Source organism: Pomacea canaliculata, linkage group LG10, assembly GCF_003073045.1.
Source record: "Pomacea canaliculata isolate SZHN2017 linkage group LG10, ASM307304v1, whole genome shotgun sequence".
Classification (NCBI taxonomy): Eukaryota; Metazoa; Mollusca; class Gastropoda; order Architaenioglossa; family Ampullariidae; genus Pomacea; species Pomacea canaliculata.
The window spans coordinates 8,593,153-8,621,000 of NC_037599.1; the positions used below are offsets into that span (position 1 = coordinate 8,593,153).

At 43.9% G+C, this 27,848-nt stretch overlaps 1 protein-coding gene across 1 annotated transcript in view; it reads right to left on the bottom strand.

Moving 5' to 3' along the window:
* The window catches only part of LOC112574318 (microtubule-associated serine/threonine-protein kinase 3-like), a 58,539-nt gene that overhangs the window by 25,766 nt on the left and 4,925 nt on the right, over positions 1-27,848 (bottom strand). Inside the window, 3 exon segments of the mRNA XM_025255325.1 lie at positions 10,269-10,380; positions 12,708-12,802; positions 13,077-13,278. Of these exon segments, the coding sequence (XP_025111110.1) occupies positions 10,269-10,380; positions 12,708-12,802; positions 13,077-13,278 (409 nt within the window).

Below are 27,848 nucleotides of genomic sequence, written 5' to 3' on the forward strand. Positions count from 1 at the left end.
CGGGAATCAGCGGGCTTGAGAAAGGGGCTAATGATTCCACAACGAGCAGTAACTAGCCCAGCTTGTCCTGCGGGCATCCACTCGAAAACGGAAAGCATTCATTCCCTTTTTATTATCTCCCTCTCCCACTCTTCCAATTAAAAAAAAAAATCCGATGTTTAGCCCCTGCATCGAGCGACAAACCAACCCCTTCCCGGTTGCTCAACCCACTTCACAGTCCCTCTCTTTGCGGGTCAAAAGCTGCTTGCTGTCTCCGAAATTCAATGGACCGTGAACAACATGGTTTAGGTCTTTGCTGCGCTTTGTTAACAGCTGCAATCTTTCGGTGCTTGCCACCTGACATTAGTCCCGCTCTCCAGTCCTGAGTTTTGTCGCTGTCCTAGTGACCGCCTGTCAAACACACCCTTTCATCGGCCACGGTCACTGGGTTCTTTAGGTTCGTATTAGTCCTTACATTAGTATTCGTTTTGAAGACCTCTAAAGTCCTTACACTTGACAGAACATTACATAAAACCCTCCTACTATTTAAGATTTCTTACACTTTGACAGACCCTTTACGGTTTATTATTACTTTTTTAAGTAAATGTGTATGTGTTGCTATTTAGATGGGTTTATGTTTTGTGACACCCAAGACTGTTAAGGATTATGATGCAAAATGACACCCACCTAACAATCTCTCGCTCATACTCATAATCACCACCACCACAACAACAACTGCACATCTAATGCGGCATAATATACAGTCCATCTTTGGTGTGGAATATTGTCATGTCTTGGCGGATTTCAAATCTCTCTCACACACACATTCAAACATATCCTTCATCAGACACGGTGTCTGGTTAAGAAGGCTGTGGCGTCTTTTATCTCCACAATCTGCAACCCGACATCTACAGACTTAGCCAACAGCTCTTTAATGAGTCTATTCACACCGACTCTTCTTATCTACATTCATGTGGGTGGTGGGTGTGTTGGTGGATGAGAAGCTGGCAACTCGTGATTACGGAAATACACCGATTCTAACCAAAGTTGGCAGAAATGTTCCCGTCGTCTGTGTCTTGGCTTGTGAATGCTGCTCAGGAGTATGTTTGACTTTAACATTTATTTTATCAGTCGTGTTGCCGGTGGCTTAAATGAGGAAAAAAAGTGTGCTAATTGCGCTGTGCACCTCTATTACATAAAACAAAGTCTGACAACATGACACGGCAATGAGAAAATCGCGTGGCGCCTCTCCTACAGAAGACAGGACATCACCCAAGCAACGCCGGGCACCTTAACTAGATAACAATATTTCGGTCAGTGGTAAGGTTCTCTACCAACTCTCTTGACATTTGCCTTTTCTCCCTCCCCCATCCTGTCTCATCTACCGTCTCCACAGTCGCCATCAGTTGAGTATACTTCACAAACCGCCCCTGCTTCAGGCGGTGGTACTTCAACATCATAATTGCCCGTCTTACGAAACTCCTTCCCTGCATTAGGAAGGAGTTAAAATAGAAATCCCACGCTGTCGAGCCGAAAAAAAAAATGCCAAGAACAGTCCTTTGCCTACGGATTGCGACCGAGTTCCTATAATTTGTAAAGGTTTAAAAAAAATGTCATTTCGGTCAATGAAGTGTGACGCTTTATCTCTTCGCCCCATATTACTTATTTTTCTAGGCCAGTTTTTTGTCAGGCCTGTGCCCATTTCCTCTCCCTTACTACTTTTAGCTTCCCCAATCTTATAGAATCAGCTACCCATTCCCGACAGCTAGGTCGACTGGGAGTAGTGTTTGGAGGAGAGGTGTGTCTAGTGCGCCTCGGTGTGTCACTGGATTGGGAGACAGCACAGCTCTCACTTCTGGGCTTTTCGCTTCCTCGGACCTTACAACCCAAATGCAAAATGTGCATGAGTCTTCCAGTTCTAGGGGGTAAAATAGAACACTGCACCGCGTAGTGTTTGGGAAGGGCATTAGACACGGGGTAGATGCTCATGACACGAAATAATACTAAATGCCGTACATTTCGGAGTATAAGCCGCGACTGTTTTCCCAGCTTTAAACCCTGCGGCTTTTTTGCGAATTTTTTCTTTTATTCCAGGAGCATCACACCCTCGTCTATTCTTAGATGTTCTTCATGTTGAAGTGTTAACTGTCCACGAGTTAACTGTTCATTTTTTTAAAAATCAAAGCCGCATATAATTGAAGCATTCAGATCATGTGCTCAAGCACACACCCTCATCATGCCGAAACGAGAGAAAAATGCCTTCGATGCAGCGTTCACGCTGAAGGCGATCGACCTGCCGAAAAAAGTAATCGAACCGCTGCACAGAAGCTTGCATATTCGCGGCTTATTTATTGTGAATAAAGTAGAGATATATTTTTTTTACTTTAGTGGGTTCGGGTTGTATACAGGTGCACTCAACAGACCGAAGTTTACGGTACTCGCTCTACGTACAACAGCAAGAGTCCTCGCCGCAACAGATCACCAAAGTCAAACCACAATCCATTTTAACACGACATATCAATATATTATGTTTTGCCCTCTAGCTTCATCCCTCAGTAAATTATAATGAAGTCTAACTACTGTCAAACTTTCCTACCTACGACCTTCCGGCACACATACGACAGGAAAGGGTTGGAAGATGTAGGAAACGAGAAAGAGTCCGGAAATTTTCCATGTGACCCTAATTCAACTTCAAGCTAATCACGCCCTTTCTTTCTGAAAAGAAACTCTTCCTCTCCATCCCTACCCCACCCTTCCTCAGGCAAAGAACCTACACCAAAGGATGAAGAGGGGAGGGTGTGTCTTGGACTATGCTACAACATGCTGATAAATGCTGCACCCAGCTGCATGCCTGAGACGCTGTATTAACCGTGGCATGTAACGAACTGGAGGCTGGAAACAAAAACTTTTGTCAACGTCTCCAGGTATCCAAAGTGCGTCAACGTGTCAGCCTGCAGCGCCGGCAGCGAGGACACACTTCACACCCCCCGACCCCATCCCTTCCCCAGTGACGTCGGCAGAAGTCGATGCCAAGGCCGCTGCACTTCCTTTCCGCCGATGTCGACCGTCATCCAGATGAGTAGACAGCGACAACGCCCGCCGCCAGCGTACAGGCATTGATAACTTGTACGTCAGCGCTCGGCTGTACATTGGCACTACGGAGTCCATGGCTGTCTCCTTATCTTTCCTATTCTTGTCCAACTTCACGCGCATAAGTGTGTGTGTGTGTGCGCGCGCGCGTAATGGGATTTTTCCTCAGCTGTCATTGTCGTTAACGACGTTTGTCGACGACGAACCGCATATACGACCCAGCTCACACTGGAGCCGAGCAATTCCTATAGAATGCTAACGATACCTAACAGCACCCAAGCAGTAATCACGTGTTTGTGAGACCGGTGTCAACAAGTACACGGGGTTTGTAGTCTAGGACCTACTTGCTATACCATCTAGACCAGGTGTGCTGTATACTATACGATTTAGCTTTTTGTGCGAGTTTACTTATTTATAAAGTTCCTGTAAATCGCATGCACTGGATTTTTGTTAATGTGAAGTCCGGTCGGCTTAACTTCCAACAATATCCGTTGACTAGCGTGAACGAGAAATCTTGAAAGTTTAACCTCAAAGCCGCTATCGAGTGTTAAGTCAAACACTGAGACCACACTTGGTGAAGTCGACCCTCACTTGAGACCGGCGATTTAAGATTTATTTTCGAGATTTCCCATAAAACCTCAGGCCGGATGTCGCGTTCCTCAAATCTCCATTGTCAAGCGACGCGTGAGTGTAGTTCCTCAGTTCCTGCCAGGAGCGGACTGCGCGCGTACCTGACCTGTGTGCCCCCACGAGCGTCATGAACTGACTGTTTAGCCATTTTGTGAAGCGGTTCAATGATATAATCCCGAAAGTAATTACAACAATACAAATATCAATGAAGTAGAAAGGGGCTCAAAACTATACACAAATCTTTTCTTTTACCAATTTCTGATTTTGCTGATGTCATCTGGGATGGTTGTACTCATAGCAAAAGTCATTCAACTGGAGCAGTTTATCAGAAAACATTCGATCACCGACATCTATTTCAGAGTTTAAAAGATAGTATGATTGATAGCAGTGTTTCCTGCTTTCTATTATCTCGGAATTCATTCTGACCAAATCTACATACCAGACTTGGTACTAGAAGAGGAAACGGAAAGTTTAAAAGAGATTTAACAAATAATCCATCGTGTTTGTGTAGTCCCTTAAATGAGTCAGATGAACATTATTTATTAAAATGTCCACATTATAATAATATTCATCAAGCTGGTATTCATAAAATGCAACTGCCTTCTCAAATTTATTTAGATATAGACCTTCTACTATTCTGACACTCAGCCAGACTTTAGCCTTTTGTTCATGTTCTTCGTAATCTGATTCCACTATGTTCTCTACCATCAAACACTGAGCTTAAATTTTTTTTTATTTTAACAATCTTCAATTGGTGCTAATGTTATTTATGTTATATATATATAATTTAAGTACCCACTAATGTGAAAATTTGTTCTTGAAAGCTGATCACACATTATAAGCTTATGCTGTTTGTGTCATCCCTACTGGGTTTTATATCAATAAAACTTTGCAACTTGCGGCCCATTTTATGCCCGAGTACCTTTATGAATGACTCTGGCAAACTAAGGTAACTGATGAAACAGTTGTAAGCGACCGAGACAGTAAACTTTCTCTTTTCAAACTTTCAATCTTAACCAGTAAGGTATAAAAATCGTCTAACAGACAATTGACTCCAACAGAACGTTATGGAGACTGCTATCCATTTAATGTACTTCCAGGTGCTCTAATCAGGATCCCGAATGACTGTTTTTCTCAATTAAGTGCAAAACTGGGGTTGACGTTGACCTTCCTGAACCAGACTGAGACTGTGGAGGAATTAAAGACTTTTCTTACATGGAATAGTCACCAGCTCGCGTCTCACCATCTCACTAATTAAAACTAACTTGTTACCAAGCTGACAATAGTTTTTTTTTAAACATTCACCGCTCTCTCTTTAACCTTCCATGGTTGATCTGAAAGTATGGGTACATTAAAGACAAAAAATATAGCTGAATGGAAAAGTCGCTATACAATCGTTTTCCTATTATTGTCACACGCACACACCCGTCCGGTTTGTAAGTTCTCAAAGAACCCTCATTCATGCGGACCTGCAGATGTTCCGATGCCTACCTGGAGCAGCATGCCCCTTGCTACGTCGTCTGCGCGAACGTCCGCGCTGGCGGTTGCTGAAGTCCTCGAAGAAAGGCACGTGAAGACTATCGAAGGAGCCTGAGGTCACTCGCAGTTCAGGCTGCGAGCGGTGCAGAGAACGGAATCCGTGGTCGTCCATGGCCAAGCCTCTCTACCACCTTTACTACTACCACCACCACCAGCAGAGCAGCCTCGTCCTGAGCTAAGAAATGAGCTAATGGCAACGACGAAGCAGGGTAAAAAATACAAGAAACTTCCCGTCAAAGTAGCGTCACTTCACCGCCATCTCCTCTTGGCATCTTGCTTTCCAGAGGACTAGGTGTTTGGCGCGAGACGCGTTGTCGTCAGTCTATATCCACTCTTCACCGTCAGGCAAGCTCCGCCAGCCATCAACACCAACACCACAACAAAACCTGTTCGACGAACCGCATCCCCACCATCACGACTACCAGCAACAGTAGCAGCACTCGTGACAAACGTCACGCACCGTTATCGAGTCTCCGCTGCAGGTAAGCTGCTTGCTGCCGTTGGGGATGCCGTGGAAAGAGTCTGCCAGCGCAACGCGATGCACGAGGCTCGGGTGTCAGGGCGCGTGCTCCACTGCCACAAGGCGCGTCCCATGTCGTGCAGCAGCCAGCTCCCTCTTCACGCGCAGCCCGGGCCTAGTTCCATGGGGCGAGGCCACCCCCACCCCACCCTGCGTCACGTCGCAATGCTTCACGCACACGTTCTGCGTCTGTTAGTAGCTACCCTCGCGCTCGCCACAAATCTCTCTTATCTGCGCAGCAGTGGAACCGAGTCATCAAAGCGAGAGAACAAAGAATAACTTGCTCGGCTGCAGTCCTTGAAAACACTTAATACGGCGCAAAACATTTCGCACTATGGTAACCGGCGCGAGGGGTCTCGTCTTACCCCACCCCCATCCACTAAAAGTCTGGGAACCGATCTGATTCCAGACAACATCAGTTCGCAGAGCTTCTTCCCACCCCCAAACCCCTCTAACCTTTTCAGCACCAGTTGCCCAGCGACAGTCGCGAGCGGCTCGTGTCAGCGATAAGGAGACGGCGCGAGAGAGAAAGAATCACACCAGGGAAACCCCAGGCATGGCCGAGTGTGTCTCGTTCATTCTCTCTAGTGACCTCCGTATCCGCCTCACCTCTTCCCCTGTACTCTGGACAAGAGTATGGCGATGCCAAAGCTCCACTCCCACTCACTTACCACCCCCGCCCCTCAAACAATAAGCATGGTACCGCTGCACGCACTCTTCTCGTTTAATCGCTCTACGCACGAGAAGCTGCGAGAGACGTGAAGCCCGGCACGCCGCTACTCTTTGCTAGTGCACGCAGTTCAAGAGAAATGAAGTCATTTTGTGCTTAATCAATACACAGACTGCTCCGGGGAATGAGCGAGGAATAAGTGGGGTGGGGAGGCACTACTGTTTGGTCCCCAGACTGTTGTTCTGCTACCGGCACAGACAGGAGCACTGCGCACTGCAGACCAATGGTGCCAGCCTAGCAACATCCTTCTTTGTGGTCATCACAATTATCACCATCCTGGCTAGACACACTTCTATCGCTGAACAGTACTCTACGCGGCTTTCAAACTCAACATGAAAGAAGACCTTTCAGTCCCTCCTTTCTCCTGCTTGACTGTCAAACCCTACCCACACCCTCCTTCTCACGCGACTGCAGGGGGTGGATGGGTGGGATTGTCAAAGTTTATTCCTTGCTACTCCTCTGCCAAATTACAGGTGCTTTTTAAGACGATGAGCTCCGTAAGAACAAATCCAGCGATGTGTCAGACTAGGTGGGAGGCGTGTGTTGCAGGTGGAAGGGGTACTGTGTGTGCGTGTATAACTAATCAGTTGCCGCGACAAAGAAGTCTTAGACAGTTTCAACCCGGAGCTTTTATCAGCTCCTCCTTCGGATCCATCTCTCATTTATGTCTGTTCGCTGCAGGTTGGCAGTATGCCACCCCTTGTCTATGCCGACTAAAAAAAGGAAAAAAAAAAAGCCAATTTACATAAGTCGCTAAGTTCGAAGACAATGGACTGACGTCAAGTCTCGGCAGTGTTCTTACAGAAGACCTCCGTCACAACCAGCCCCCACAACCTGTTAGACGACAGCGACAAACTATCTTTAGAAAGCATGTGATAGCGTGACGGAGGAGTTTGAGGAGGTGGGGTGGCATGCCAACACTACCAGTCATAGAAACATAAACTACTGAATGCTAAAGCGCGTGATTCTTTTTTTTTTTTAATCTTCCGACATGCTGGAAACGGATACATGCTGAACAAGGCGAAGCTTTTTTTTCCAGCCAAAGTTTTATTTGTTCGTTGGTTGAAAAGAAAATAGATTTTCTTCTAGGGTCACACACACACACCATCATTTTTTTTTTTACATCCTACGTTCTGATTTTAAATGCACACGTGCACGATTTGGTTCGTCAAAAGACGTTTAAAAGGCAGTACATGTACTTTGCTTTTCTCATACTGCTTCTCTGTCCTTCATACTGCGATGTAAGGCGCTACGAGCATGCTCCTTAGAAGTGTGAGTATGCGCTTTACAAATTTTGCATTTATTATTATTAACTAATAATGGAACTGCATGTACCTACATCACACGCTAGCGCCCACCTGCTTATGCTGAAAGCTCTTTTTTTTCTTGGCAGCGCCTTCCCTGTGCACCTAGCTTCGCGACATGAAATTGGACGGTATTCCACAAAAACTTGTAGCATCAATGTGCTCCTAACGAAGCTGCGACAAGAGACCCGAGGCTGACGAGAGAGAGGGAGAAAGGCGGAGGTTTGAAATCCATCAAAAATTGCCCCCTTCCTTCAAAAAAAAAAAAAAAATGGAGCAGAGATTGCAGGCTGCACGTTGAGGTCGATGTATCGATCCCAATTGTGATCCCGTCAAGCTCAAATGGTGATCACTGCAACACGCCGATGCGACAGGCCACGCAGCAGAACCACGTCGAGGAGCTGCACTGTCTGATGGCAGTTTGACGATAATTACCGCAGCTTTGATTCGCGAACATTCTGTGTTGATGTCATAATCGACCTCTGTAACGGCAGCCTCCGAGACTTTGCTTGTGTTCACACTCTGTGTGCAGACGGGCAGGTTGGGGAAAAGGTGGCGACAGGGATTTGAAGATGCAACAACCACGCAGTTTTTTTTTAAATAACAAAAGAGCATCTACAAGATTTCTATCTAACCGTTTTAACCGAGTAACAACTCAATTTCTTAGTCCTGTCAGTGTTCTAAAACCTCTTGATACCTTGAGCCACGTAAGCAGATTTCTCGTCTGCGGTATGCTCGTGAGAACTGCTTTTGTCTGCTTCCACCAAATTACAAATTCACCTTTATCCCGTCCCGGCGCGACCCACATTATATCGTGGCCAGTGGCACAAGCCCCTCTTGTGCAATGTTTTATGGGCAGGAAGTGCAAGAATCGGGCCTTTCTGTGACGTGGGAAATGAATGGCACAAGCTACAAATTTCCACCATGCCCTGACGGCCATGTGATACTGCCCAGCAAATGAGCATTCACGAGTAATTTTATTTTTAATTCATACTTAGGACTGCTTTACGAAACTGAAAGAGTGATAATTCTTTGGAACTTGTTAACAAGCCTTAAAAAATAGCCTTAAATGATGACACCACTCGTCTAAAACTGAACCAAATAATCATAAATTAATGAGCAGTGCATGTCCCCACTATCCCTGGCTGTGCAACTTTCTCTGATCATATCCCATGTCTCCTCATAATCCATTTCATCTAAAGTTGTTACACTTTCTTTTTATCGTGTTTCTATTTCGTCTGCTTTTTTGGTTATCAGCCTGACGAGACTGTTATAACTGACCTATTTCTTGAAAACCTCACAGGACCACTAAGTTGTCTAGGATAATTCTTATGGCCAGCAAGCTGCTTTACCAACGAATGAACCAGTTCTGCCATATCTGTCACCAAGTTTTAACATTTCTGTTTCCCTTCTTGTCTTACAACTACACCAGAGAACAGCATCACTTACCCCCACCTGCATCTGTCTTCTTTTCTCTCCACCCGCCCTTCAAAATCCTGCTATCCTGAATGGAACATTATGCCAAGACACCCCCAAATTTTTACGAATACTGCACCAGCAACTTGCCACATAAAAACGCATGTTGATGATCTCTCTCACCTTCATGCCAAAACGTGCAAAGGGAGACAACAACAGACAACTACAACCAAAGTTACGCTGTCTAGCCTTAGGGTAATACATTAAAAGTATGAAACCAAAAGAGATTTAGGGAAAGGGTTACAATGATGTCTTCTAAATATGACCTAGAATAACATGCATTTCTGCCTCAAGCTTTTCCTCTGTGCACAATGATCGTTTTATTTTAAGCTTGCCTAGCAGAAATTTTTTTTTCAAACTTAAGTTCTTCAACATTAGCAAACAAGATAGCATTTGTGATAGATGAATGATATGCGAGTCTGACATTTTACCAGTTTTGTGACAAGTGTAGCTACTCCTTCTGCCTTTTAAAGAATTTGGCATACAAAGTAAAATGCGTTAACTAAAGCAGTAAAATTTGTTGTATTTGAGTGTGTTTAAATAGCCATTTAAACTGTTTAAATAGCTATTTAGACCTTATTTCCTTAAGCTATTCATAAGTCATGAAAACTGAAAGAATGTATCCTCACTCATGTTTACCCTAAAAAAATCGGAAACTTTTAAAATAAATGGCAACTTACTATAACCCATGCCATCTTATTCCCCTTCACATAATTAGAGTTTAGTGAATTAACTCGATTGTTGTCATGTAAGAAATAAATTTCAAGGTATATAACTCTTCAAAGAATGTATTCTGCTTTTGAATGCAGAAGTTACTTCCCTACAACTGTAGACAAGTCTTCAGTAGTAAATTTTTATAACAATTTCAAGCCTAGCTGTTGGTCAGCAGCAAATGCACAGGTCCTGGCATTCTAGCATGTCAGAATTGGATTAACTATCTTCAATTAAATCTTTTATTATTAGCATATGAACTTCTTAAATTTCTGTTGTTGCAGCTCACCAGATACTTGGGGAGAAGGGCACCGATGTGTCAGAGTGGGAGACGTATTTGTGGCAACTGCAGCTTTACGCCCATAATTGCGACTGTTACGACGAGAAACAGATAGATCTTTCTGCAAAAATGAAAAAAACAGAACAATAATGCCAGGTTTTAATTTTCTCATATTTACAAACATACACAGCATTTACACTGTCAAACTAATCACAACATACCACAACAATCTTATTTTTAGAAAACAAGTATTTAAACGAAGCGATTGAACATCTCTCACCCGAAAAATTTTTTTATGGAGACTTTGTCAAAGTCTAAAGGAAAGAATATCAATACAACCTAGTGAATATAAATGCAAATCCACTTATAATTAACAAATGTCTAGACTGATGCTTTGGTCTGAAGCTCTCTCTCTCCGTGTAACTGTGTCAAACTCATCCGATTTATAAATTAAATACTAAATAAATCAATCTCCTTTCATTTTATCTATAGGCAAAAAGCTAAAACCTTCCTACAATTAATCACCTTACAAATTCCACGAAAATAAAATGCAGCACATATCTGTTCATGTACTGCTGGCAAGCTTGGGTAACTCTCTTTGATGTTAGTAGTACAAGAAAAACCAAATACATAATCAACAGAAAGAAGTCCTAATTTTCATGCCTTCTAGGTGAAGACCTTTATCAGCTATGAGGCAAAGAAAATAAAATAAAAGGGTTCTAATAATTTTTAAAAAATGTTAGCCTTTATCACTTGGGAAATTAATTAATAAGGCTTTGAAACTGGTGGTGGAGTTGGCACTACATTCTTTAAACTGTTGTTCACCTGGCAGGTGAAAGGGTTGCTTCCAAAATAATTGCATGAATACATGCAGCATGCTGATGACAATGATACAATTCCACCACAAATATTAAATGTTTAAAACTCTCTAGTGCAGATTGTTTTGTCAGATAATGGTTTAACTCATTACATTCTGCTGTCAGTCCAAATATCCACCTACTGTGCAATAGAAGATATATAATTTATGATGCCATGCAGGAACACAGATACAGCTAATAGGACAATACATATATTTTAGACATATCCACTTTTGCAACATAACATCATGGACCTAACCTTGCTTTGTGCACACCAGAGAATGTCAATGTCTGGCATCTTGTTTCTCATGGATACATGGGAACATTGTCTCACTTTAAAAGAAATTTCTAATGAATTAAGCCCCTAAAAAAGGAATCTCAGGTAGAATTATAAAAGATATGCATTTGTGTGCTCTGCATATCATGCTCAATGTTTTTTGAACATGGCGTGTGAATAAGAATTATTCATTTTATCAGCATTTTATTGTTCAGAGTGACCACATCATCTGGTGTAGCAACGCCCAATGTCTGACAGACATCTGAGGGAAAGTATTTCCTGCTGATTAGAGGGGGCAAATGAGCTTTGTATGGTATTGATTTCCTGCTGATGTAAGCTTATGCAAGAAAATGGAAGTCATAAAAATCGATATACATGGCATTTTTAATTTATCTGAGGGCTGGGTCTGTAATTCTGTACCTTTAATTAGCACTTCCTGTAATCAGATCCTTTAAGTATAGATCAGATGCAACTTCCCTAGACTTCTATCAAACTGCCTACAGGGAACAGAAAACAAATGAATTTGTTTGCAATGCAGCTGCCGCTCTGGTCGGTCCTCAGGAACCCTCTGCTCGCTACCGTCAAGAAGCGAAAAAAGGTTTGGTTGGGGAATGTCACTCAACGTGACACACTTCCCAAGACAGTCCTTCAGTAATGTGTGGTGGTTGATCAACATCAAAGAATGACTGGCCGCCAGATGAGAGACCTACTGACATGAGCCCAGAATAGGCCCTTCTGGCGCGCCTTGATCATTGCTGCAGTCGTCATGTCCCTCAGGGACTGGTAACAGTTGGGAGAGAGAGAAGAAGCAACTGCTTGGAAGCACGTAAATGTTTATTAACCAAAAGACAAAGTCAAAAGCTCTCAATATTCAAGACAACATAAAGTGTATTGTCTGAAAGTCTGAATCTTGAAATGTGTGCATGCCTGTTAATACACAAGATCGAAGCTTTGAACGGCTGCACTTTTGTTCCTGTTAAAGAGTAAGGCAGATATGCCCATAGAACTGTTCTCAAAGTAACCGCCAAGAAAAAAAAAAGTGGTGGTTGCAAGTCCTTCCCCTCTCCCCTTCTCTTACTCTCTCACACACAGTCTCTCCTTCCCTTACCGTTTAAGCGTCATCTCACCACTGCAAGCGAAAAACGAATAGCAAACAGTGCACTTAAATGTGTTAAGTTTTAAACCATGCTGATGTCTGCCACTGACAGTAAATCTACTCAAATTACAAGGTCTGCCACCAGAAGCTAAGACTGCACTGCTTCAACACTATGAAAGGCACATGTCTGCAGCCCTAAAAACTGTCAAATGACTCACAAGACTGTTGGTCAGTGACGGCGCCGACTGTCCAAGCGTGGAGCTTCGCATGCGCAGCAAGTTATTTGGCTCGATCAAGATCAAAGCGCCAGCACCTGGAGATCACATTTGCAATTACTGCAAGCACATACCTCAAGCCTAAGTTCACAGGGAACTTTCTGCCGGTGATGAAAAAAAAAAAAAAAGGCTGACAGCTCTACAAACAAGCATTTTTAGCAAAAGCAACAGTCTCTCTGTCTGAAGAGACTGAAAGCAAAAATATGATTTTTACAGTATTCTTCTAGACATGGCATATTTCCTTTCACTTTTGATGTTTTTGGTTCAAAAATCATGCCTATGAATTCCAAGATGTTTGGCACCCAAACTCACTGTGACTGATGGGCGGGGGTGGAGGCTGGGCAACGGTGGGGCTGGAGGGCATACTTTCACGGCGCCGTTGCTTTGTATCCTCGGACAAAGTCCGGTGCAGCCGTCTCAGCGAGGCAGGAACACTGAACGGTAGGTCGTCCCGGCACTTTCGCAACAAAGGCGACGGCAAGGGCGATGTCGGTCCGATGCTGCCGAACTCGGTCTGAAATACAGCAATGGAAAAGAACACTAGAGTCAGGTCACTCTTCACTGGACTTTTTTGTCGTCTGTCAGCGCCCTCTCACCCAAAGATGCATGCCTTGTCATGCAACTCTGGCCCATCATTTTGCACCAGATACTGCTTTGAAGATTTACGCATAATAGCTTCAGCTTTGATGCGATTTGGATTGGGTAGTATTAATTTTAAGTTTCTGAAAAAAATCATTTTTCTAAATTATATGTGATGCACTTTTTTGGCATCATTATTCGTTTAACCAATGACAACTAAATGTAACAGTATGGTCCATGAATAATAACATGATCATAAAAATGACCTTTGTATGAGGATTAAGGGAAGTACACAGAATGTATGCATACTGTAGTAATACAACCTAATCCTGATAGCAGCATTTATAATATCACACTACAAAAATACAAACATTATTTGCTATTTTTTACAAGGACTTGATATAAATTTTTATACTTTTACAGTCCAAATTTGACCCAATACATATACCTGTACCACAGATGAGCTACTCAAGCCCAACCTCTACTATATCAATGTACATACAGAGTAGACACAATGTATTATGTATTTTTACTACACAGAACATTACTGAAAAGTCTCCCCAAGCCATTAACATCAAACAGAAAAACAACACATTAAACATACCCTGACAGACCCCATTTTATTTTTCTTTTGGCCAATGAGTTAATGTAAAAAAAACTTCATGTGCTGGCTGACATTATTAGCCCAGACATATTATTCCTGCCTGTGGGCAATAAAAAACATGACAAAGGCCAGTAGCATGATACGCTTTAAGCAAAACATTATTATCTATTTCTGGACCCACCATCTCAATGCAACTGATGCATTCTTGGAAAACAAACTGTTTTTATAATAATAAGAAAAAATATTTTGTCTGTAGCATATTCTAATGATGCAATGCAATCAACTGCTGCCCACATTTCACTTAGTTCAGAAACATTGGATGGGATGAATGCACAGTAATGAAAGGTAACAAGGTGATGTCTGAAATGTCACAGGCAGCAGTAAATGTCAAAAGAACTGTGCTGGAGGACAGTGCAAATATAAAATTATTTAGTCATGATGCAACTAATAAGTGCATCGACATCCACTGAGCCACAATATTTTGTCAGCATGTGCATATCGACAACCACTTCTGAGTAATCTGTATATTAGATGTTACAGAGGTCAAACGAGCACTAAATCTGTCACACATACACAGAAACTAACAAAAGAGAATAAAATGCCAAAGATTACATGCATGCTTTCAAACTGTTGTCTACATTCCAAATTATTATTAAATATCATTTGACATTTACATCCCTGTTGTTAACAGTAAAAGCAGAATTAGCCACACAAAAAAACTTTACCATAAGGCAGAAGTGGGGAACCTTTTTTTGTCTCCAATGGCCATTTTCCTGCTATGTTTGGTCAAGCTGGAGTTTCGCTGCCTTAGCAGGGCCAATCAAATGGTTTTGTGGGCCTTAAACAGATTGCGGGCTGCAATTCCCCAACCTTGCTATAAGTCAGTTTTTAAATCCTTGAACAAATGCCATGTTCACGCTGCTTGAAATTTTACACATTTATAATTCAGGGAATATAAAGGTCATGGCCCACATAGGCCAACAACAGTATTAACGGGGTAAAGTACACTTCCATGCAAAGTTAAAATTAATCTATTATTTTGCTTCTTAGTGTGCCCCTCAGTTGTTTGTAGTATGTTGCATCGATGGAAAATTCAGTTTAATTAAAAGATGTATCTACCGACAGACTTCCTTTGGAGTTGTCATTAGCAATACCAATACTGTTAAAGAGCACAGATAAGAAGTATTGTCAACATTTCTCATTCAAACCGCAATTTATTATGAGTGGTGTGTCATATTTTAAGCTGCAGCTCACTTTGCCAACTATAATCAAATAACTCAACCCTTATGGTTAAATACACATGTCAAGAATTTGAGCGGCATGCATCAAAAACGTTGCGGTCTTGGCAGAGGGTAGTGATGGGAGAGGGAGAGGTAGCCAGGAAAAAAAAAAAAATCAAACCCGGTGACAGCCTGGGACTAGGCACAATTTGGTAGGCCTGTCTGATGCTGTCGCATCCCCTTCCCTTTCTATAATTAACCAGTTTGCTTTTTTTTTTTCTTTTTTCGAAAATCTAGATGATAGGAAGATACGTCTGAACGGAGAACTTGGATAAAATGTATAGAACATCTGCGCGCTCATGCTGAAAATGCCGTTAGACGTTAACTCTCCAGTTAGGGTTAGTACTTCTACTGACATCTGGTCTGTCTGCAGAAGCTCCCGTCCTTCTACTGAAGCCTGCTGCTGAGGATGGTCAGACTGGTCGCAGGGATCATGAAGACAAACTGGTTAGGTGTACGTTTAACGCTAGCGTAGGCTTCTTCAGTGCGCTGTTCTCAAAGATGTTCCTAGCTGCTCCGGACACTGATTTATTCAGTAGTTGTTTTTCATTAAACAGCGTTCCATTCACGATTCTCATTCTGATAAATGCGTTAGCATGCGAACACTTATTCGGCAGGTCTGCAGATCAGACACTGACAGCCGAAGATCACCGTGATGACGATGGGGCCGACAACCGAGAACTGAACAGAGGCCAGTATGTGACAAAAGATGATGATAATTGTACGATAACCCGTGAATCCAGCTACAAGAAAGTAAAAACCAGATTCAACTCTTGTTTGAATCAAAGCTAAAAACATCATGAAAGTACTCACTATAGTAATTTCAACCAACCCTGAGGTCCACAAAGAATGCATGGTTCCTTCAGCCGTTGGTACTTCCAAGAAGCCATACATATCAACTCACTAAAGTGTATTCCGGCAAAACATATATACCGACAAAAAACAACCACCCTAGGTCAGCTCTTATGACAAAGTTTTGCAATCTGAGCGAGAAAACAATGCAAGAAACACATTTTGGGCCGTGACAGGTGGGCGTCAAATGTAGGAGGCAGCAAGGCAACCAGGATGCACAGTTTGGGCATCACGTGCTAAGGTTCTTATTTGGCAATGACCTTGATGTTAATCTCTTGTTATTCTCGCCATGTGTGGTGCAAGGTCGCGTCCACCTGCCGTCAGCGCTTCCTGTGTGCTTTCTCCAAGCTCAGTCAGCACGTGCACACTCCGTGATCAGGACCCACATTCTGGAATATGGGATTCAACGTTCATAACATGTGGTAAGTGCGCCTGAGCATCCACTGCCACTTGGCAAGGCATCTTCTTATTATTAGTAGCAGTATTTGAATACGGGAAATCTGCAATGACATGCAAACAATCCATCTGCCTACATTCACCATTACAAAAGCACCTTGCAGGATGTAGCAGGTAATGCATACCCTTTCATGCACAAAATCCACGCAGTGTAGAACAAGGTGGGGGCGGAGAGGAAAGTGAACTGATCGAAATGGGGTGACGTGGTCGTGTGAAAAGCACACACAAACATTAGAGGCGGTTATGAATCGGCTGAAATATCGATAGGTTTATCACCCAGATATGTCTGTGTTTTAAAAAAAAACCCAAACAAACAACAAAATTCATATAATAAAACCACTACTATACAGAATGATAAGACAATGTCACCATCGTTTACCATTTTCCATAAGGGCAATAAACCGCAACAATCTAGAAAGATTAATTAGTCACACTTAATAAAATAAAATGTATACATGAAGACGCACGCATGCACACACATCTGGTACAACCCACTTAGCATGGACCGCGCGGGAAACAATTTTTTAGACATCAAGCATACACAACACTCGTTAATACATATTTGTGTGTACATATATATTATAAACTCACTCTGACAGACAACTGGTGCCTCTCCGCTTCCGTCTCCTCGCCGTCGTCAGCAAAAGACGTGATTCGGACCCGTAGCATGCAGCCCCGGCGCCGCACTATGACGGGCACCTCCTCCTCGTACACCATCGACTCATTCTGTTGCAGTTGCGGCCGTTCGGCCATGATGCCTTCCAGAGACTCTGTGTCGTCTGCCAATCGATTCGCCTTATTTCACATTTGTCAAAACCGCCAGAGCGCTGGACATCGGGCGGGAGGGCAGCGTGCGATGCGTGGCACCCGTCTGCTCCGAGTCAACAACACCTAGAAGTGCACCCGGGGCCTGCCAGATGGCGGCTGAAGTATCTCAATCTACCTTCGCTGTTTGCTCGTCCTCCTAGGCAAGTCGTCATTGACGACACATTCATGTGGCTGTCATGTACTGCTGACATTCGAAATTCACCCTGTATCACGGCTGTTGCACACGGCAACGGGGCACATAAAAATATTGCAAAACAAATCAATCCGCTGTAAATCTTCAGCTGAATATATTTCCCCCAGTCTCTTTGCGCACATCTGTGATAAATTTTTTTTGTCTTCTTCAATGGCCAGCACCTAAGGTATTTATGATCGTGCCCATCCTATCTTTTCATCCGGGTGATTTGACAAGCTTGACAATTATTTAACAAGTCGCTTCCCCAAACATGGAAAGAAGGAGAGCTTCAAACAAAGATCTCTGCGATGACCTTCAACTAGAGGACGCAGACTTGTATGAGGAATGGGTGTGGGAAGAGATGGAGAAGAAAAAAAAAAAGTATATAAATGCTAACAGACCGGAACAGCAGCAGCTTTCACCATACGGAAAATATGCTTTCACTTCCTCGCTTTTACGCACAGTTCCGGACCACGGAAGACATCTACCACATCACTTCGACCACCACAGAACACTTGATCAGTCGATCCCCTTCTTCCCCCAAACAAGTCAAAGGTCATTTGTCAGGTCTGCTAGACGGCCAGGTCGGAGCCGATGCACGGTGCAAGCATGCAAGCAGCGCTGTGGAGACGGATCGAAGGCAGTCACGTCCATATTGTTGTGATCACCGCCGAGTGGCGACAGTCAAACGTTGCCTCCGCTCTCCAAACACGCACCTCACTGAGAGCCATCATCATCCTCCTGTTGAACAAAGCCTTTAAAGCAAAGATTCTTGTCGCGGCCGGTGCTGGCTGTTCAGGACGCACAGTGACTGCCACCATGCGGCTGGACGCAAGCCGGGGTGAAGGAGGTCTGGAAAGGGTGGAATTAAGCAGACGCAGGCGACTTGGGGGTGAAATTTCAGGCTGGCACACGGGCAAAGCTGTGCGTCAGGACTGCTCCCCGGATCGAAGTCTCGCCCCGTTTATAACAGCGATACGATGGAATCGATCGACGTTTCTTCAATTAAATTGCTGCTGCTGCGGAAGAAGAAAAAGGCAAGGAAAGCCTACAGCTTTCAAAACGGAATGAATCTAGCACTCCCGCACGCCAAGAACTATAAAACCGTCAGTTCCTCGGTACAGTTCACCTGAAGCACCAAACACCCCAAACCTGTAACAGAAAACACTCTCCATATGGATGCTTCCTGCTGAACACTGTGACCATCAGATCGTCTTCATTTAACAAATCCTTAATGAAGCCGATGTCCACAATGATATGTAGATATAAAAGATTGGTCTCACGCGATTTTCACGTGGGTTGGTGATATGTTGGGAGTCCGGTCTATACGTATTCCCACCAGACCCTTCACCTCATGCTTCGGACTCTCATGCGGCTGCCGCAGCAGCCAGGGTGGTCAGAAAACGCTGCCGTCAGCGGCTTTCTCTTACAACGCTTCATTGATTCGCCACTTTCACTTTCTCCGCTGCGCTCACTTGCTGCTAATCCTCGCCGCGTCGTTCACTTGCCGGGGATCGAACGCGCTTCCCTGCTGTCCACACATGGCCTGTCGCTACACGCATTCGGCGCCCAGCAGGCCTTCGTGCACCATGGCGATTCGTGCAGACACAAACGTCTGCGCTGCAGGGTGGGAAAGGGGTCGGGCGGATGAAAACAAGGCATCTCTATCCGGACTGACGAGAACACGATGCGAGTTTTATGCGTCAAAGAGCTGCAAGTCGATGATGGGGGTCTGTGACGTCAGGTGCTGACGTCAGTGGCCTTCTGTGGAATCAACCGTTAGTCTCAATCTGTGAGTTCGGCACCGGCAGGGGGGAGGGGGAGGCATCACGAACGACACTGGATAAAGATAATGCATATTTCCTTTGATATTTCTTACCAGTCCCCTCTGCGATCGTGTGCACGCTTTAGTCGATTGACCTCCTCTGGCCATCAATACCCACCTAGGGAACGCTGTCTTGACAGAAGAAAGGATCAGGGACAGCAAAGAGAGAGGGGAAAAAAATTGACTCATTCGCAATCATTTCCACCGTGAATGAGAAATTAAAATCCCAAAACACTTCAATGCAAACAAACCAAAACAAGTAATGCTAACATAAGTAGTTTTTAATCGCAAGCTGAACTTCGTGCACATGCGCAGTCAACGTGGACCCAAATCTGAACGGCGTTCTAACGAAGAGGACATTTGGGCTGAGCGTTCAATGTCGCTACGGACATGTATGTACTGTTTACCTACCTCTTGTTTGTGTATTATACGCCAGCTCCTGAATTACAAACTATTTCACGGACTATTGTTTCTATCTACTGCCTCAGTCACACTTTTGACCATAAATGTCTCCTGCTCGATTACAGTCTTTCACAGTCGTTTGAGGCATCTTTGCATAAACAAACTGTGTATAACTTTGTCTTGTACATGTTTGTCTTACCACCACGCTCTATGTTTGGACGCTTCTCCCTTTGCCCAGGCTCTGTGCTCGCACGTCTAGAAGGAAAACAAAATGGAGTCCCTTTACATCTTCGTAATTCATTTTCTCGTTCACGCTCGCAATTCCATAAAAGTTATTCAAGCGAAAGGCAGCGGTAAATGACATAATAGCCGTGGATACATGCACGTGCATGCACATAACCTTTGTCCAGGGCGTCGCGAATTTCCACCACAATCGATTTTGTAAATTCTTGAAGTGAGGAGTGGGTGGCGGGGAGGAGAGTACAATGATTTCTTTAACCGACCTAAGCTCGCCTGCCAATCAATTCCTCCATCCCCACTCTCAAATCACCTTCCTCCACCTTTCAGAAACGGCTCGCGCGCGATGGGTGTAAATAAACTGCCCCATGAGCTATTAATTGTGTGTTTGCCCGCGCTAATAAGCCCTGGCATTTTACTGCGTGACGTCTGAAGCCGGCCTCCGCGCCATCTTATGGATCAGTGCACGCGCCTGTCGGCGGCAGTGACGTCAATCAGAGCCCTGTGCCGGAGGTCTTCAACACACCAAAAATTCTGCACGCAGCCTCCCAGTGGCCGGAGGACAAGCGGTGCCGTTAGCTCTCCTTCTATCTGTCGTCACCAGCTTTTTTTTTTTCTTTCCTGCGGCGGTAGACCTACATACACAGAAGCGACCCTGACCTTTTCACACCTCCGTCCGTACAGCAATCGAAAAAATGCAATTAGAAAATATTGAAATCGAAAAATAAAAACCCCGTGATGCGTACTGTAGCAAATTTAAATCGAAAATGAAAGGAGGCAGGACAGAAGAGCACAGGGAGGATGGAGGAGTAGAACTATTCGAGCGCTATAACTATCATTCAAACTGGGGCTGAGATAATGAAATTAAATAGACGATTTATTTCGATAAAATGACAAATGAAAACTACCGCTAATTTAAGTGGCTATATCCTGGAGGGGAAGCACTAATCCAAATTCCGACACGTTTATGTGAAAGGTTCTCAACCATATCGCTATGCAGCGGTTGTGGCGGTTGCGACAAAACAGATAACGAATACAATTCTAGTCAAATTTATTTATATTAAAAGTGTAAAATAAAACGTGTCAAGTTCTTCTCTACCTCCCTTCACTCTCGCGGCCACTACACCCTCCTACCACCACCTGTCGACTTCGCCCGCCGCAGACGTCATCTCATGACGTCAGGGTTGTTCTGGAACTCTAATCAGCCCAGTGGGCAATAGTCAAAGAAATAAAAACTTTATCAGGAGCACTTGCATCATTTACTGTCTAGGAGCATATTAGGTACAGCCAGTCAACGATGCCTCTGCTATCATATTGACGTGTTTTTACGATTTACGGTTGAAACCTAGGTTCGTCATCTGAGTTCATATATCACTGAACATTTCACCTCAACTAAAGTTTTAACCGTATCGAGAACCAGACAGCACAACCAAACACACGTTGTTGTTATCTATGTATACAGTATATCAACTCATTATTTCGCCAACAATCTTCATGCTTAAGGCTAACTGAACTCAACAAACAGCGCAATTATATGACATTATGAACAACACAGATTAATACAGTATCAATACATAAATGGTACTCTACAGCATAGGAACATACAGTCCTCCAGTACAGTACACTACCGATGCGGATTTGGCAAGCCTCCTAACCACCAAAAAAAGGTACAACAACACCAGCCAACAACACCAACCCACACCTGCGGCGTCACGGAGCAGCGACCCTCCTCCCACACCTTGCCCTCTTCCGCTCCTCATCCCTCCATCCATATTGCAAAGACCACCATTTCCTACAGTGCCAAATCAACTTTTCCTTCTCAAACAACGCTACATCGTCAACTCCGCCTCTCGCCACGCTTTGTGACAAAAGGGATTCTCTCCACAATAAACCCCCACCCGCCTAGTAATAGATAATTATCATCTATGTTGTCGCCCTCGTCTCTGGCTCAACATTTGCGTTGGACGGATGATGGCGAGCTGGAACTGTATATGTCAATAACATAAAAATGAAAAATGAAATATACAAATAAAAATGTATATACAAATATAAAAAAAAAAAACAGTCCACCCACACAATTAATTACTTCTGTGTCTGGCAACATGAAATGCCGACGCATGGCACCATACATTAAGCTTCCGTTTGTCGTTTTGCAGCTCCGTGCACTCATGCCATTTGGTCTTCCTGTTTAGCTGACCACCAGAGGGAATGAGTCAATCGAAAGTGTCTGGACGGCAATTTTAACCACTTCACTACCACCACCACCCACTTTTCATCACCCCCACTCCTATCCTTGACTAGCTTCACTAGGTCAGTAGCAGCACCATCGCAGTATCTTCGTGACACGGGGAGGGCAGATCTGATGGAAGCCCCAATTCCCTTCTACTACGCCGTAAGTTGTGCTGTACAGGACCTTAAACACAATGAATTTCACTCACTGCGTGTATATACCTCATTGTTGTGACCAATGATGTGCGACCCTGAGTACGATGCTCAAAAGCATACTGTAACAACGAGGAGACTAACAATAACGATGGCTTTGGTGACAAGGGTAATAAAAGTTAAATGAGGGAGAGTACAAACCAACTAAAAAAAAAAAAAGGTGGGCCTGCATATTGTACCAGTGAATTTTCACACATTCGCCTTCCGACAACCTAGCTTTCGCGCAGCACGATTCGTCGCATTCTCTAAATGTTTATCTGGCCTGGCAGAGATGAACCGTTTGGCTCTAGCAGCACTAGGACTTGTTGAACTGCTTTAAAGCAGTGAAGACAGTTCCAAAACAATTTGATGCGAACAGCCCGGCACTCCTTTCATCAATCAATAGGAGGCTGCTGCAGCCAGCATCCAGCATCCGCCATATGACCACCGCCTCCCTGTACCACTGTCAGCAGCAGGCTTGGACTCCTGCCAGTCGAGTCTCGTACACAACCTGCGCCACACACTTCTGGCTTCCGACTCTCATCAATGTTTGTTTTGTTTAGGTTTTTTTTTTTTTTTAACTCGGAAGAGGCAAGAAGAGGGATGTTGTTCAAACAACTAGAAAACCTGTTTGGATGTTCACATCCCCTATCATGTCAAAACTAACTCCACAGGAAAAAACCCAAACACACTCTTCCTAAATATTTTAAATATTATATTGCACTCCTTCATCCATTAACTTAAAAAGCACGGAGACAACACTTCTCATAGCGTTCGTGTTAACCCAGATGCTACTGTCTCTCACGACTAACGGTTCCATCCATCATGTGCAAAAGTGTTTGGGGCAAGACGCAAAATACTAATGACAACAAAAGCCCCCGCACTCGCGTGCCAAACTTGCACGCGACCACAAACAAGCGTACCCAGTGAACGGGTACGCCAAACCGTTGTTGACACACTGTACTGAATATCGTTTTGCCAGACCTTGCCATGCACCCCCAGCGCCGAAAGCAGGCCAAGGTGAAGGTGCCGCACGCCGGCCGCCCGTATGCCGCAGCCTTTCATGTCGCGCGTCAACACCCGCCGCTACTCAGCCGCGTGCGAGGCGAGGACGGCCGGCTTCCAAAGCAAGAGACTGCCAATCAATGTCTAATTAAGCAACGCGATCGGTGCTGGAGCCGAACAGGCAATTTCCTTTTACTTTACAATGCGAGATGTTTCGCAATTTACAAGATTACAGCCGTGATGTAATTACATCGAATTTGTTATCAACTAGCTTTCCGTGGAAGCACAGTGACACGGTAACCGAGGACAAATGTTATTTAAACAACGCGACATCTCTGGTCCGCTCACTCATTGTAAATGGTGAGCAAACCTGCAGACATAATTAAAATTATATTTTACTTTTTGAAAGACAACGTATAGTAATTTTTTTTTTAAGTGTGCGTGTGCGAACTGGCACGTCCACATGTAAACATGGGCCATTGTGCGTCGTTTGGAACAGTGTGCATGCCACGCTGAGCTGCGTGTAAGGTGCCTAGAAAACCATGAAGTCGCCGGGTTCAACCGCAAGTCGACTTTGCTACGTTTGGTCTGAGCAGCCACTTGATGCTTGAGAACCATTTCAAGGAAGCCAAAAATGTCGGTCTTAACGTCAAGACTTCACATCCAACCCAGCATCCCTCCCCCTCCCCTTCCCAACTCTCTCTTCTCGGGAATCAAGGAAAACAAATGCGCAAGTGGAAAGCAATAACACCCGGTGTTATCTGCGCACTCAAGTCGGACAATAATGCTGGAGTGAGAAGAAGACGTTTTGCGGGCGCGACCTCTGGCAACGCGCTCTCCTCCGCGTCCCGTGCCAGAACGTGGCGATTACGTCGCTGGCGCTAACGACAGGCAGGTGCCTGTCAGGCAGAAGTGATGCGCTGCGTTTGTGCTCGTGCTTCCCCTGCCACCAGCTGAGTGGCGCCCCGCGGTTTTCTCACCCGTTGAACGAGCCCGTCGAAACCACTTAACCGCAAGACTTCCACTCACTCCTCCACAGGTACACGAGCCTGGAAAAGACTCCCCCGCCCTCCCCCCTCCACACACACCCGCACATAAACAAAGACAGATTAGCTTGGTACAGTTAACTGCATCGCAGTAATCTCAAGGTGATGAAGAAATGTGTACAGTCGAAGATAATAATAAACAACACCGACTGTATTCAACAAATTTCAGAACTTTCTCGATTAAATTCACATTTTCCATGCTGATATCAAGATATATACTAGGGAACTTTAAAAAAAAAATTCGTCATGAACAATTGACAATTGTTCACTCTATCTCTCTATATCTAAAATGTACCAGCTCGCCAGCCCCGCGTCTTGCCACAGGGAAGAAAGGGACTCCTACCACCCACCCCTATGATTCCCCGCTATGCATCATTCACCTGATGTCGCCACCCGCGTCTGGCACAGTATCAGTGTTGGGTGAATAGTGACAAAACAACGAGTTGAAAACATAGTTAAGGTTTGCGCTTACATTACGAGAGAATCCTAATCCAAGACAACAGTCCATTACCGCTGAATCTCAACAAAACATTTAGGGCACAAGTTGAAAACAGAAACTGTGTTCTCGGTACTGTACTGAAGTAAACTTTCAAAGCCACAACAACTTCTTAACTTTAAGATTAATGCCACGTTTTTACAACAACCTCAACAAGTGATCAATCTAACACTGCCACAAACATGGACACTAGCTCTATTCACACGTGCCAAGGAAAACACCTGCATCCTTTCTATTCCCGCCTGTCTGTAAGAAAGCGCCTCTGACGCACCACCCACTAATGATGTAACCGCCTGCTATTTTCATCCCACAGAAACAGAAAAAAAACTACCTTACTTATCTGCTTGTGCCGACATGAAATCAAACTGGCCACCTCTTGGCCCACCCAAAACAATCGCTGTCTTGCATAGGAAGTAGCAATGGTGTTCAGCGAAGAAGTAAAGAACAGGCAGTTCCCGCTTGTTTAATCTTGAGGGTAACGTCGACTCCCGGTGCAGTAATAACGTTAACTGCGCCCAAAAAAGTGGCGAGGGGAGGGGACAAGGCGTTCGCAAGCGGCCAATTCTTGGGTCGAAGACGTCCAGCCTCCTGGAAGAGCTGGAGCCGTTGTTGTTGGCGCCGTGGTGTCTATTCCCGTTCTCCGCTGCTCCTTCCCTACCCACCCTCCTCAGTCACCTCCGCTCGCACAGATGTTCTCCTGCCCTTGTATGCACTGCCACTCAATAAATTTTACACCCCGTCCAGTTCTTTGCCTCTGGCACAGACAAACGTGTCTGTCCATACCCTCTTCCTCCGACCACCCAGAGTTTAGTGTGTGAAGCAAGCCTTTAAATTTTAACATGCGTCTATGCTACGTTACACAGTTACAGACACAAGCTGACAAAATTGCAATGTTCCCCTCCAACAAGGTTACAACTCTTTGTTTTGCTGCATATTCAAGCTGCTGCTGAACCAGAAAAAAATTTCAGAAAACTTTGTCAGCAATCGGTGAATCCTATGCTAATCTTTTGTTTCCATCTGCAATTACTCGCTGCTCGTCTCCACCCCTTTCTCTTATAAATAATGCAGTTTGTTTTTTTTTTGGCGAAGAGAGGGTGAGTATTTACCTAAAATGGTAACACAAACAATAATCTATATTCCAAAATTAAGTGTAGTTGATGCAAAACAGCAAAATTTCCCTAGCACACACCCACATAAACCACCCAACACAACCCGCTTCTATAGGGCTATGTGGTGCCGTTAAGGGTATCAAATATAATAGCTAGCACTCTAGATTCATGAGAGGAGACGGACAATGTCTCAGGCTGATTGATCTGCTGAAAGATTCTCTACTTAATACAGAGTTCTGATGAGAGAAGACAAGGTGCCTCTTGGGCATATCAATTCCTGAAGGGTTAGAGGGGAGGGGCAATGCTTACATAGTAGTGGAGGATAAAAGGGACAAACACAATCTCTCACTTATTCCTGAAATGATTATTGGTAGTAAAACTCTTACGAAATGACCAGGTTTTAAGCACTTTCTAATATTATTGCAGTCAATATAAAGACCTCTGGCCTTTAGCAACCCAACCCCACCAAAAGATAAAATAAGTTCCTTTCTGGGATGACGTGGGGCTACTGTATAGTTAGAGTCAGCATGTTGCAATCAGTCACTGTTGGAATGTCACAGCTAATTCCTGTCAATTCAGTGAAAACTTTACTTAATAAATCATGTTCACGTCTTTTATTGTGAACAAAAGGAACAGAAAAAGTTATAAAAATGATAAATTCTTTATAACCAGAATCTTTCCATGGTGTCAGTATATATGTATGTCTTCAAGCAGAACAAAAGTGTGACCCCCCCCACCCTGTACCTACACTTTCATACACTGCACCTGAAGTAAAGGACAACAATGAAAGAACAAGATTATTTTTAATGCATCACATTAAATAGTCTCCAGGAAAACATGGTTCTGCTGGGTTAAAAAGTCCAATTCATCACAGCTTCCAAAACTCTATGCAACTGTTTGACCTCATTCTCTCCATCCACTGTGACAGCATATGCACACACACAGAGTTCTAAATCACAATGCAAAACAAGCTTATGGGCTACTATTGCCTGAATAAAAATTGTAAGAAAGACTGCAGAAAACACAGACTGTACTGGCATACTTTAATGCAATTTTGATAACAATGTACAGCTTGGAAGATGTGGGACAAACAGAATGAATGTACAGGACATTCAACAGTTGTATCTGTGGTTTTTGTGGAAAGGTGGCTTCGTTGATCGTTCTTACCATGAAACTAAGCACAGAGAGAAATGACCAAACATGGACCAAGGGGAATAATCCAGCAATCTGTAATTTGAGAGTAAGAGGCCTAACCAGTGCCTGTCAAATGTCCTGCTGACATCCCAGCAATGACTTCACACATTTATAATTACTTCATAATGTTAATAATACTCGAAGCTAAAACAGGTTAAAAAAACAAGTGCCTTATCAAAGATATAATGACCCTCTATGTATATATCAGAACACAAAGATGGATGCAACCTATTTCTAATTTCTTCCCATAACTTGCTTGAGCATATGCTGTCCACCATGCCCAACCAAAGAAGTCTAGGCATCTGCTTATTAAAATTATCCTGATATTAATTTTGGTCATAAACAAAATAAGCAGGCCCTTTTAAATGTTGTTAACAGCATTATTTCACTTATCTTTAATGGTCTGTCCAGAGAGTGCAATCTATCTTAGTTGTGATGATTTATGTTTTAAGTTCTCATCATTATTGTTATTCAGAGCCATTCACCCATTAGAAATGCATACTGTCAACGAGCATGAGTATAGCTGCATAATATCCAATGATAAGAACATAAAGATGCACATCCCTTTATTTCCTAAT